At 28.9% G+C, this 14,890-nt stretch overlaps 1 protein-coding gene across 2 annotated transcripts in view; it reads left to right on the forward strand.

Moving 5' to 3' along the window:
• Window positions 1-14,667, forward strand: part of LOC129920219 (failed axon connections) — a 107,105-nt gene extending 92,438 nt beyond the window's left edge. Inside the window, exons 2-6 of one of the 2 annotated variants that reach the window (XM_056001470.1) lie at window positions 2,686-3,024; window positions 10,727-11,070; window positions 11,146-11,242; window positions 13,435-13,579; window positions 14,151-14,667. In XM_056001470.1, coding sequence (XP_055857445.1) covers window positions 2,686-3,024; window positions 10,727-11,070; window positions 11,146-11,242; window positions 13,435-13,488 — 834 coding nt within the window. In that variant the 3' untranslated portion in view covers window positions 13,489-13,579; window positions 14,151-14,667. Of the gene's footprint in view, window positions 1-2,685; window positions 3,025-10,726; window positions 11,071-11,145; window positions 11,243-13,434; window positions 13,580-14,150 lie in introns of those variants that run through there. The other variant, XM_056001471.1, reaches the window with a different exon arrangement.
• The last annotated feature ends 223 nt before the right edge of the window (window positions 14,668-14,890 follow it).

Here is a 14,890-nt window from a genome sequence, read left to right on the forward strand (position 1 = left end):
AGATATTTCATATTTAATTAAATTTTCAAGTTCAACCAAATGAAAGGACCACGATGACGAACAACAAAAAAAAAATGTTTGAAAATTCAAATATAAATTTCAATGGCTGTACGTTACATTGTTGAAATAAGAACCGCCAACCGCACTATACTCAAAATATCAAACCAACCCAATCCAACCCCTAGCTTAAAATCCACTTCGCTCACTTTTCAAAAAGTCTTCATTTGCACATTTCAAATATACATATCTAACTGTATAATTGTCAACCCCTTTTATTTGTCAAATTTGTCGAATGCGAGAAATATGATTTTTTGGTTAAAATTTTTTAGAAGGAATTTTGTACCAATTCAACTCTCAAACCCTGCCGTTTGTAGTGTTTTATCTTCAAGTGCGTGTTATTTTTCAATTGATGCTGATGAACGATGTTACCATGAAAGTTTGTATATATTCTACACTAATAAGGGGGAAACCTTCCTTTTTTTTTTGTAAACTGGCATTCAAGTGTAATCGTATTTCACCATTTGAATGGATATTACATTAATTTATTCACACTTTGTCAGAAAGGGAAAAAACAGAGAAAGAGATGAGAGATATGAAATACAACTTTTTTAGAAAATGTAGAACAATTAAACCATTGAATTGAAATGATGAAATGGTGGTGAATGGATGATTATGATGAAATATGAAACAAAGAAAGTGGAAAACTGAAGGCGGAAGTAGAAATGGCGTTGGTATGGCATTGGTTGTGGCGGGTGGCTGTGAAATTCAAGTGGTACACATATTGATTTTTTGTTGTTGTTGTTTTGAATATTTTTGAAATCTCTAATTCAGTTAGGAGGTTAGATTTTTGTGAAGGTTACTTTTAATTAAAGGCTTTGGATGAAATATGAGGTAAAATGGATTCGATTTACTTATTAATTTTAACCTGGTACACATGACATGTAGGGATTTTATTTCAAAAGAAAATAAATTTTGGGAATTTCAAAAATGTTTGCAAAATTATAAGGCCAAAGAATACCTACATGTAGGTAGATTATATTTAAATCATTTGTTTAAATAATTCTATATTATAATTTTACTACCAAAAAGGACAAAGTCGAAACTAAGATTAAGGTATGGTATAGTATAGTAGTGTGCATTTTTACATCTGCTTCTTAGAACTTTTGTTCTGTTTCCAACATAAATTCACCCAACTTAACTAAAATTACTTATCTCTTTCATTCAAAATCGGATACCTTTTTTCGGTTTTACCCTATTTCACCCAATTTCAGTCAGCAACATTTAGAAGAAAATACATACTGTGCAACATGGGTTTTGTTTTATGATGAACTTTTACGAAATTTTTTGGGGTGCTGAACTGGAATCCGAAAACATAAATTTTCTATCAGCTCGCGTTTTTGACAAATTCCCTCTATACTTTTTATGCATTTCTCTAGCTTAGGTGTCATGGGTGTGTTGAAATCGAACCTGAAATCAGAATTTTTATATCAAATGGTGTTTTCGAGATATTCCCGTTATAAAAAACTCAATAATCGATTTTTAAGGATTTCTCAAGTAACTACATCGCCCAAACTAAATCTGCTAGAAAAAAATCAGCAATGCCAAATTACAAAAAAAAAACAGAATTTTCAGTGTTATCTTTGAAATCCAAGAATCTTAAAAATTGATTATTACAATTTTAGCATTTTTTTTTTTTTTGTATTTACCCCATTTCACCTTATTTTTTCCGATTTAGCCCCGGAAAAATATGCATAAACATTTTGAAATGAAATATTGTTTAAAGATCTTAAAAGAGATTTAAATATAACTAAAACCACCAAAAGAATTAAAAAAATCCGACATTATTTTTTAGTTTTCACCCCATTTTACTCTATAGATAGCTAAATTAAAAAAAAATTAAATATCCTTTGAGTCGATCCTCTTACATACTCTCAAAAAGACAAAATAAATTTTATGGATAGGACATTATATATTTTTTTGTTTAAGCCCCTTCTTGTAAATGCTGTAAAACATTATACATTTTGATAACTTAACCCCAAATCCATCCTCTCAATACAAACTTTCAAACCCCAAAAAAACAGAATTTAAATCCAAAACTAGAACATTAACACAAGAATAACAATTTTAAATTTTAAAAGTCATTTTAAACCCATTTTTAATGTATTTTCATCACTAAAACCGTTTACTTGCCTACATTAGTTATGGGATCCTTAGGTTCTTAATTGTGCCCTTAATTATGAAAGTGGACTAAGTCACTTCTAAAAATGCCATCAAATCTAGTCTAAAAATAATTATTATTTAAAGGATAAAGTTTATTTGAAAGAGAAATTGCAGTAAATAAACTTCTTTATTGCTTCTCTAGTGATTTCATAAAAGAAATATAATTAAATTGTTATAAGAAAATTATTATGTAAGTTTTTCTTTTAACCAATACAAAAAGTGACTTAGTCCACTTTCATAATCATGGGCACAATTATTGTTTAATTTTTAAGATCTCTTAAAGTGCTCAAACTTTTTTAAAAAGTTTTATTTTAAGGATCAATATAAGGTAATATTTTCCACCTAACTCCAAGCTATAACTTAGAGTTTATATATAAAAAATTCCTGGGTCTTTTCTTATAAAATAAATTAAATATATATTTCTAAACGCACTCTAACCATATTTTTCCATTATTTTCTTTGCAGAATGTCGATCACAAAATGCGCTTCCGTTCCAAAAAAGGACAATTGCCATTTATTGAGTTGAATGGCGAAGAAATTGCCGACTCAGCCATTATTATTAAAGAATTATCAGCTAAATATGAAAAGGATCTTGATGCCGCCCTCACATTGGAACAACGCAACGTCTCATATGCAATGATTCAAATGTTGGAAAATCATTTAATTTGGATTATCTTTTACTGGCGTGCCAAATATCCTGATAATGTGCTCAAGGGTTACAAAGTTAATTTGCAACATGCTTTGGGTCTCAGATGGCCAAATTCGATTTTGAATTTCTTCTTTAAGATAACATTTGGCCGCAAGGTTTGTACAAAAATAACAAAAACACATAAAATGTCACCCCCTACCTCTATAATATCCCTCACCTTCCTTCATCAAATTTTTTTATCTCATTTTTATACCTTTTTATTTCTTTGAATTTGTTTTATAAAAAAAAAAAATTATGTGGTGCACAAAATTTACACACACACTTTTTGGTTTGTTTTTTTTGTTTGAGTTTTTCTTGGTTTTTTGTATTATTTTTTATTTAATTTTTTTAATTTGCGAGCGCTTTTGAAAAAAAAATTCTTTTTGAAATAAAAAATTAAACGCTTTTCAACACCAAAACACGTTTGTTGAATATAATTCGAATCAAATAAACAAAATAATACAAAACTGCCAGTCAAGCACACACATAATCACAACAAAGCAAAAAGTGTAAACAGAGCTTTGAGTAAGAAATCATAACAAAAACAACAACAATTTATTATAGAACCTACCTATTAGGGTGGGTCAAAAAAATCGAAATTCTTTTTTTTGATTTGGTACTCCGAAAAATCGATTGCTAGACCCCTCTAGAATATACACACCAAATATGAGCTCTTTATATTAATGGGAAGGTCCTCCGCTTTGCAATTTTCCATTTTTACATCAAGCTTCTACTAAAAAAAAATAATTTTTTTATTAATTGACTTTTTAGCAAATTTCTTTTCATATTCTTGTAGGAAATTGAACGCTCTACAAAAAAGGCCTTATACACTTTTATCGTTTATCTAACCGTTGAATAGATATTTGAGGTCCAAAAATCGAGAAAATCTTTAAAAATTCGTTTTTTGTTTTTAATTTTGTAACAAATTGAAAAATTATAATGATCAAACGCGCAAGACATATTCTTGTTGAAAATTGATTGCTCCACAAAAAAGGTCTTATTAACTTTTTTCATTAATCTAACCATTCTAAAGATATTCGAGGTCAAAGTTAAAAAAAAATATAAAAACATTTTATATTTTTAAAAAATTTCTAATTCACTGAAACTTCATTATTTTCAAATTAGCACGATATATTCTTGTAGGGGCTTAAACGTTCTACAAAAAATTCCTTAGAATGAAATTGATTGCTTTAACCGTTTAGAAGATATTCGTATCCAAATCGCAATGCATACGGGTCATAAGAAAACTATTGAAATCAGTGAGCATTGGTTTGGATACGAATATCTTCTAAACGGTTAAAGCAATCAATTTCATTCCAAGGAATTTTTTGTAGAACGTTTAAGCCCCTACAAGAATATATCTTGCTAATTTGAAAATAATGAAGTTTCAGTGAATTAGAAATTTTTTAAAAATATAAAATGTTTTTATATTTTTTTTTAACTTTGACCTCGAATATCTTTAGAATGGTTAGATTAATGAAAAAAGTTAATAAGACTTTTTTTGTGGAGCAATCAATTTTCAACAAGAATATGTCTTGCGCGTTTGATCATTATAATTTTTCAATTTGTTACAAAATTAAGAACAAAAAACGAATATTTAAAGATTTTCTCGATTTTTGGACCTCAAATATCTATTCAACGGTTAGATAAACGATAAAAGTGTATAAGGCGTTTTTTGTAGAGCGTTCAATTTCCTACAAGAATATGAAAAGAAATTTGCTAAAAAGTCAATTAATAAAAAAATTATTTTTTTTTAGTAGAAGCTTGATGTAAAAATGGAAAATTGCAAAGCGGAGGACCTTCCCATTAATATAAAGAGCTCATATTTGGTGTGTATATTCTAGAGGGGTCTAGCAATCGATTTTTCGAAGTACCAAATCAAAAAAAAAATTTTCGATGTTTTTGACCCACCCTACTACCTATACAAATTCGCTTTTTCTTCTGCTTTGATCCTCGGGGTTTTTTTATTTTTGTGATTTTTTTCTATCTCATTAACGGTGTTAGTATATCGTTTTTTTTTTTTATATGTACTATGTTAATTAATTCTTGTTTTCTTCTTATGTCTAAAGTTTATGTTCTTTTTTGTTTTTCTTTTTTATTTTTATTTATTTGTGTTTTTCTTTCTTCTTTTGTTAATTTATACGAATTTTGCTTTTTTTTTTAGAAGTGCGCGGTTTATGGTTTTTTGAATCTTGTATTTTTGGCTTTCTTCAGCGCGACAGCAGAAGCATATTTTCAATAGCAGAAGTGTAGAAGTTGTTTGAAAAGATACACAACACAATTAAATTAATTTTGTTTTCGAAATGTTTGCGCAAAACACACAAACAAACAAAAACACGACCTTAACACTGAATGAGTATATTTATGAAATATCAACAAAAAGAAGATATGCTTTCGAATAATGCTTATTTGTGTATTTTGTTTTACCAATTTATTTGTTTTGTTTTTTGAAATAATAACACACACACTGAGTGTAGTTTTGAAATTATATGTTTATGAGTACCACGTAATAACAGCAGCAGCAATTTTATCTAGGAGTAAATAAAAAACGGAAGTATCATTCTGATGAACTTGGTCATATTTTTGAACCTTGTTCTTGTTAAATTGTGAAAATGTAGCAAAGTACCAACAAAATCAATTTTTAATAGGTTAAAACCACTTAAATCCTACTCCTAGACTCCGGAAAAGTCCTACAAAAAAGCTAAAAAAATAAGGTAGGGTCATTTTTTCTTGTGGAGCTTTTGTAACATGCTGATATAGAAATTTTTCTAGAATACTGGTAATTATTTCTATATTGAGATTAGACGGAACACAAACAAACCATAAAAAAAACTATTAGTTCATCATTTTGTTCCATTAAATTTATAAATTATAAAAACCCGGATCTCGAAACCTTTATATTTTGCCAAGTGAAATTCACCTTTTAGCCCTCAACATCAGCAAGAAAACGCAGCTATTCAAACCAATTAGCAATGTTTAAAGTGGTTGCAAACCCAAAAATATAAGATTTTTGATTTGCCTGCACTATTTCTATCCATAATAGAAAAATGTTTGAATCATCAAAACACGACTTTTTGGAGTTGAAAACAAAAATAACCAATTTAAAAAAAAAATACTCGAAAGTATCCCAATCGAAGCCTTAACATCAATGTTAAATGATGTGCTTGTCAGGGAATTTAAACTTGTTCATGGTAGCGATGGACATCGACAAAACCAATCTCTACACTTGTAGTTTCCAATAAACCACTGTTGCCACTGTAACCGATTTCAAATTAAAACAAAAATTTTCCCGAATATGGTCTTTTTTAGGCAAAAAAAACCAGAATAGTAAATTAAAATTATTTTGAGAAATCAGTTTTTTCTGACAGCTGTCATCTAGGCCAATGGGCGGAATTTTAAAATGCATTTTTCTCGGAATGAGTGGGAATGGAATGGAATTTGCAAAACTTTTTGGATGGAAAATATAATTATCTTACTTTTTGTAGTACATCATTTTTCTCTAGGAGTTATACTTTCAGAGTGAGAGAACCGCAAAGTATCTCATTTTCAGTAATTTCCCACTTACCTCTAAGGGTTGTTAAAAATATTTAAAATATCAAAAAATACACTATTTGCGGTACTGTAACTCTGAAAGTATAACTCCTAGAGAAAAATGATGTATTACAAAAAGAAAGATAATTATACTATTTCCAATCTAAAAAATTTTGCAAAATTTCTATCCGACCAGTCGTACTGGAGATATTGAGACTAACGGGTTTTTCAAAATGGCGGACCCTCCACAATCAATACGCAAACTGAGATTTATACTTAGGATAAACCCCTCTTCAATACTGCATCCAAATTTTGCTGACGTCGCAATTTTTTTTTTTCGGATTTTTCGCCATTGACTGAACTACCTTCAATTTTTAATTACTGAGGATGACCCGGGCTCAATGCCCCTTAATCCATTCCTCTGCGTTGTTTTTATGATTTAATCCGGTCTAGAGCACTGCTGTCCCTAAGACATTAAAGCTGTTAATTCAATTCATTCAATCGAAATCCGCTGCATAAGCTTAAAATCCTACCTCTAGAAATATTATGTATTTGGAACTCAAACGTTTTCTGATATGTTCTTTCCGTTCTGTCAGTTTAACTGCCGATGATCAACTCTAACCTAAAATACCTATACCTCACAAGAAAAAAATTTTACATATCGAAATGTTTTAATGATTTTTCTAAATGACTTGTAAGAAAAAATAACCTTGATTCGTTCTCCAGTAATGCATTTAAATGTAGGTATCTACCTTGTACGTAAAAATGAGAAATTTTATTGAGATGCTAAAATCTGATTGTTGAGGTCTCAAAATCCTAAATTGACTTTGGAACACATGATTATTCCATCAAAATAAATTTATTAAATGTAATTGTATTAAACCCATTGCTCATTATCCTTCAAAAATTTAAGCCATTTATCCCATTGATGAGCTAATACATGCGCCCATAATCAAAATCTCTGAGGGCCCAAACTTTTTAAGTGATGCGAAAAATCTCAAGTGAGAACTACTTTGTCATTTCTTAATTTTGATTAGAATTTGAAATCTATTATTTCACATGAAAATAATAATAATAATTGTGCCACAAAGATTCTTAACTTAGACTGAAACTTTTTTTTTCGAAATAAACCGTGTCAGTAAATGTGGTGAAAATAAGGAAACATGATGCTGTCTCGAATAAGAAAACTAATATTATCTCATGTATACCCTTATTTGAAAAAAAAAATGAAGAAGATTCATCTGATGTTCTATAAAAATGATTACATATCTTTATTTGCCATCCAAACCACAACACAATGTAGTCACACTTTATGTCAATCCATAATTGAATTTCATTTCGAATACAGTGGTACAAAGTTTTTTTTTCTGGTATCTTTAAATAGACCTCATCATTCATATCTTTGTTGTGCGTTTTTCTGTATTTCTTATATTCATTTAATGTGTGCAATAGGTATGTGCTTGTGCAGCACAATGTAAAAGTAAAGTTTTCTCAAATGAATTACTAATTGACGATGAAAAGAAAATCATCTCAAGACCCATTACGAACGACATAATTGCACGAATCTAGTATTTTTTTTTGCAATTTTTTTTTTATTAATAATAAAAACTGGGTTAGCAACATCACACTGATTTGTTACACTTTATGAACATTAAACGTCATTGGCCGTCGTTGTTGATGTAGTACTTTTTTTGAGATAGAAAGTTGAAAGAAATGAAATGATGATGATGATGATGAAAAATTATAGGTGCTTAGGTGGTTGTATATAAAGTGTTAGTTCGGACTTGGACCGACGAGATATGCTCTAGTGACTTGATTTATCCGTGCAGAATTTGTGCGCTATTAGATTTTTAAACGAGTTTTAATTTGCAACTACTACAAAATTATAGAAATTATTTGTTTGCTTGATAGGTTTCCTTTTTTTCTTCAAATATTTACACGAACTTAACTCAAGTCAGCAGCATTTATCAAGCTCACTTTTACTGATATTTATTGCAATTTTAAATAATTGCCCTCGGCAACCATCGGTTGGCTATGCAAAACTTATAAATTCAGAATTTTTCACGCATAACAGAGGCTAAAAAATACCATTTTTGAATGAAAAGTGGTGGTTGGCGCTTCTCGTCTGAGAAAAATTATTATTTAAGGAGGCGCTCACAGTTTAGAGAAGATCTCAGCCTCAACAAGCTTCTTCCCTGCTAGCAGTCTCGATTTGATCACATTATGTTGCAGGCTGATATCCACTTGAACGTTTCAAAACTTTGTCCATTGGGATTGAATTTTTTTGGTATAGGCATCAGCGTTTGATAACAATGGTCAGCAAAATTGCACCTTTTTTTTGTGCTATGTAATAATAAGGAATATCTCGAAAACGCAAGCTGATAGGAAAATTCTGATTTTGGATTCAAGACCTCATGCAAAATGCTTAAATGCTTAAAAATCATAGCAAAAAATTTATAATTAAGATACTACAACGGGAATATCTCAAAATCGCGAGCTGATAGAAAATTTTTGACTTTGGATTCGAGTTCAGCAGAACCAAAATATTTAGAAAAGTATTGTTTTGTTCTTTAAACAAAATCTCTGTAAGCTTAAAACCACTGTTGCTTAAAAAGTAGAAAAAAATTGATTATTGTAATCTTATAACGAAAATATCCCAAAAACACGAGCTGATGGATAAATTCTGTTTTTTGATTCGAGTTCAGCACATCTAAAAGCTACAGAAAAATATTGTTTTGTTGATGAAACAAAACTACTATAAGCTAAAATCTACTGCAGCTTACAAAGTAGGAAAAAATCGATTATTGAGATCTTATAAAGGGAATATCTCAAAAATGCGAGCTGATAAAAGAAATTCTGATTTAAGATTCGAGTTTAACCAAGCTCTAGAAAAACTATTATTTTGTTTTTGAAACAAAACCACTGTAAGCTAGAAAAATGCTTAAAAATTAGCAAAAAATCGATTATTTAGATTTTATAACGAGGATATCTCGAAAATGCGAGGTGATAGAAAACTTTTGACTTCGGATTTGAGTTCAGCACTCAAAAAACCTTCGGAAAAATTCATCAAACTTAATAAAACAAAACCCTTGTTGGCCTACTCCTGAATTGGGCAGCCTACCCAGGGCAGGAGCTCGGCTCCAACGTTAAACTTCAGGTCCTGAAATGACATTATAGACTTTGGCCCTGAAAACTTCGGACAAGCTTCGACCTTTCGACCAGAGGAGGTTTCTGCGAAGTAAAACTTCATTTCAGAATGTCTATAAGCCTGCTTTTCTCGGTCATCTCAAAGCTTACTCTCATGTCTATAAAACAATACTGCTTATTTTGAGAAAAATCTAACACCTTACCTACTAGGTCACCCACTTCATTCCAAAAAAAAAAAAAAAAAAAAACAAGTTCTCATGTTATGAAAACCTTAATAAAACCCCCCTGGGCAGCTTTCAAATCGAAAAACATAAATTGGATTCGAATATTCAACAAATTTCTCCCTACAACTCTTTCCTTTGAGACAATCAAACCATCATGAAAATGAAATTCATGAGTAAGACCATCATTGAAAGGCAAAGAAAAATATCCTGAATCCAATTGTGTTTTCCAACAGCAAATATTTACAAGAAGTCTGAATACTTTTCATTTTTTTTTTGGTTTTGAGGGTAAACAAGAGAATATTGTGGGAATATGTTTTTTAGAAAAGTTAAAATTCCTGTGAATGCTTGTCCTCATTTTATAGAGATTACAACAAAAAAAAAATGCATCCTCCTCTTGAACGAAATGTTGGAAGAACATTCCATTCGCACAGAATTGAATTCTAAAAACCTCAATGTTGAATTCTGTAGTTGGTTATAGAAATAGGAAATAGGAATTTACAATTTGCTTTGTAGGTCGAGGTGTTTAGGTATCTCTATCATGCTGCTGCTGCTGCTGAATTACAATCGTCTCTTAAACTTTACACAAATGCTTTGTCTTTATTCCTGCTACATACAACAATAAACACACAAAAATTCAAAATCCTTAATTTGTATTTTTTTTTTCTTCAAAAATCAATGAATTTGCAAATAATATCAAAAAACAAGAACAACATAAACGGATATTTGTCGGGTTCTCGCGGTTTTTAAACAGAAAAAACATATTTGTTTTTACCAAAAAAAAAAATGTTACGGTTACGGATTCTCTTAGTCACTCAATCTTTACGTTTATGGTTTCTTATATTTAGTTTTTTAAACATTTTCAAAAAATATATTCTTCCCCCCATTATGGTGTGGCTTTGCCTCTTCTCACATCCAGTGGTTCCAGGGTTCCAAAAAATTGAAGGCCCATGGCATCGGTGTCCACAGTGCTGAGGAAATTGAGGAATTTGGCAAGAACGATCTGAAAGTGTTGAGCGATATGTTGGCGTATAAACCATTTTTCTTTGGTGATGAAATTACTACATTGGATGTTGTTGCATTTGCCGTCCTTTCACAATTGCATTATCTATCGAAGGAAATTGCCTATCCATTGAGAGATTTTATGACCGAAAAGTGCCCGAATTTGGTTGGACATGTGTCTAGGATGAAGGAGCGATGCTTCCCCGATTGGGATGAGATTTGCACCAAATTGGACTTGAATGCACATCTGCCAAAGCCAGAGTAAGTTTTTTTTTTTAATTTCATTGATGAATTTTGTTTAAATATTGTTTTTTTTTTTTTATTTTTAACTTTCAGACCTGAAGCCAAGGAAGGCAAGGAAGGTGAACAAGAAAAGTCAACAGAACAAGATAATGAAACAGAGAAAATCGAGAAGGAATTAGAAAAGGACAAGGTAAGTTGACTTAAAATAAAATGGAATTATTTTCAACCGTATATTAAGAACCTTGTTAATATCAATGCCCTATGAGAAAGTGGACTAACACGACTGTTCTAATATTCTTTCAAAATTGAAAACGAAAATTAAATCCGTACGAATTGAAAACGGTTGTTCTGATTTCCTTTCGACTTTTTTGTTGGAGAATATTGTTTTCCGGTAGCAAATTTCTACCCGGATTGAAAAAGTCAAAAATTTGTCGGTTTTCGAAACATCTATAAATTTGCAAAATTTGTTTGAATGCGGTTTTCGAAGCGGCTAAAATTCAAAAACGGGAGAAAATAGAATTCGACTGTTTTTCTAGAATTCTTTGAATTTAAAGATGCCAATGCTGTAAATACTTGCAGTTTTGAATTACTTACGTTGGAAATCATATTTTAGGGAGTAGTGTAGTGATAGTATAGTAACCTTAAAAATCTTACCCTTTTTTAAATTTTGTGATTGTGATTTTTGGCAAAGTTGTTTTTATTTATAACCCATTGAATATTTTAAATTTCGGCTTAGATTCCCGAACGCAAAATTTTTTAAATTACATGATGCCTGAATTTTTTTTACCCATTTCAATAATTGGAGCCATTTTTAGTACAAGTAGTCAATTTTGTCTCTTATCATAACGAGAATTTTCGGATATCGAGAGTGAGCTTTAGCCAGCATTTTAAATTAAATATTCATAAAAATGTATTTCATTGGAAACTCGGCGGATTCGATTTTTCGAAAACTTGTGCAAAGTTTTTAATCCATAAAATTGATCTTCGATTCGATATCTCATGTCCTCATACATACTGTTCTGCGGTAAGAAAAATTTTAATTAAACTTGTGGTTTTGTACTCTTCACTTGAACCAAGTTAATTTAATTTTAAAAATTTCACTCATCCAAAAGATTACATTTAAGGTACTAATGGCCGATTTCATAAAGCCTTTTTAAATATTTATCAGACGTCCTAAAATGACGTTTGTTCCATACGAAAAACGTCATTTAAAAGCCTTTTTAATGTTTATGAAATCTGTCACAAAATAACATAATTTTAACCTAAAACTACCCAAATACTTTACTTTATTTAATTTGAACCAATTAACTAAGTTTTCTCTCCCCCATATTCCAAAGTCGAATTTAGTCACTTGAAAACAGATTTGAACTCAAAAACTCAATTTTGACATGATTTTATCACCTCAAAGTTTACAATTTCATAGTTTTCTTCGACATTAGATTAAGCAATGAGATATAATTTCTATGCTTTTAATTCTCTTTAAGACCAAAAAGTAAGTTGATGATATTATGTATATCCGTCTTTTCACCATAATCCTCGACGTCAAGACTTTGACAATATTCCATTTTGACACCGAACTTGATTTAAATACCTACATCAAAATGTTCGTAAAAAATAAATGTTTTGCTGCAATGATTAAAATACGTTTTCTGATATTTTATCCAACAGAATCGCTATTTAGATCAAATGACTGTAAAATGGTATCGCCATCGGTTTTGAATAAATTTAACGTCCGGGTCCACAGGTTCTTGTTTTAATGTTAAAATTTTTGTTAACTAATTATTTTAATCCATTTCATTGAAAATTAAAAAAAAATTGTTAACTCCGTTCTGAAAGCCCAATATCTAGCATTAGATATACATATTCGATTTTGTATGAAAGAGGTTTTTTTGAAAAAGGGAATCAAAATCTTAAGATCCTTTTTTTTTAATAACCAGCCCTATTCTGCTATTCGATTCACGTGAATCGAAGGATTCCCTCTCTTAACCATGTCAAATTGGCTCTGAAATACTTCTAACTTTCGATAGAGAAAAAAAAATTGTCTAAATTTAATTTTAAGCCCCTTTAAACGCTTCTTATTTTAGAATTTCACGTGAATCGAATAGCAGAATAGGGCTGAATATTTTATCCATAGACATTTTGTAATGAAGATAATAATTTTTTAACTACTTAAAATTTAAAGTTAAAAAAATATTAATCAAAAGTCCCTGTTTCAAAATCGTAGGACTTGTTTTTCATTTAAAAAAAATAGTGTATCACAAGAAATGTTAATTTTGTAGAAGCCACAGATTGTATGAAGAATTAAAAAAAAAACTCATTTAACATACAGTATTTTAAAAACAACTTTAATTTAAATCAAACTTTTTTTTAATAAAATTTTAGTCTGACGAAAAAGAGAAGGCGGAAGAAAACAAGGAAAAGGAGGAGGCTAAATAAACAAACTCTACATCCAACCATCCCCCCGCATATATAAACATTCAGAGAGAAACATAACTCACCCTTCTTTTTTATATAAATATTTATAGAAGTAAATAAAAACAAAAAAACATAAATATAGATATAAACACTAATCATTCAAAACAAAAAAAATTATATAGAAGAAAAACAAAAAAAAACATTGATGATTAAAAAAAAGAAAAAAAACACAAACAACATCAAAAACAAATTTAAGGGACATTTTTTATATTTATATATATAAAAGTAAAAAATTTAAAAAAATCAACAACCATGTATTAGAACAAAAACAAAAAAAAAACATACAAAATTTTTTATATTAAGCAAGTTAGTTAAATATCCAAAACAAAAAAAAAAAAAAAAATACAAAATACTTGACGATTGATTTATAGAATATTTTTTTGATTTTTCTTTTCGATTTTTATATATAATTATTATTATTAAAATATATATTTATATATTGAATGAGAGATAGGAATGAGAAAATAATAATCTTTAAAAAATGATGAAAAAAGGATTACAAAAAAAAAAAAACAAAATATGATGTGTTTTTGTTTTTTTAACTTTCTTATTAATAATTATTAATACTTTTTAATGTTTATATTGTGTTTAAATCTTTATTTTAATTTTTTTTTTTTAAATAGGGCGAAACGAATTTGTGTGCAAATATTAAGATTTAAACAAGAAGAAGAATGTAGTTTATTATAAGTTTAGTGGTATAATTTTCTTTTATACCACTAAATTTAAATAATTATTAATTTTTTTTTAATTAATAGAAGAACGGACATGACAAGATTGTTTTTTTTTTTTTTAATTTTCGTAATTTTAAAACAAATTTCTTTTAAGATTGTTAATTATACAAAAAAAAAAAACGTAATATTATTTGCCTTATTTTGTGTCTTGTGTTCTCTAAATATATCACAGCTTAAATATAAATTAAATAAAAGAAAATCTAAATCAAATTCAAACAAAATAACTTGCTAAGAAAAATATAACAACTAACATCAAAAACAACAACAACGTTTCGTTTAATATCATTAAATGTAAATTGAGACAAGTAAATATATATAAATTTAAGTATCTTTATATATTAATACTATGTAAGGTCGTTTTACTTTTTTTCTTTATATAAATACAAAAAATACAACAAAAATAAAATAAAATGTAAAATTACTGTCAAACATTTTTGTAAAAACAAATTATATTAAATGTGAAAATAAAATAAATAAAAAAAAATATAAAAAAAAAAACAAAAGTAAGTGTGTGTAATTTTAGCTGATATACTTTTTTTTCTAAAAAACTGAAAAATAGATACAAACGAAAATAGAATTACAACAACAAAACGGAAAAGAGTAAACAACAAAATTAAAAATTAAACAATCAA

This window comes from Episyrphus balteatus, chromosome 4, assembly GCF_945859705.1.
Source record: "Episyrphus balteatus chromosome 4, idEpiBalt1.1, whole genome shotgun sequence".
Lineage (NCBI taxonomy): Eukaryota > Metazoa > Arthropoda > Insecta > Diptera > Syrphidae > Episyrphus > Episyrphus balteatus.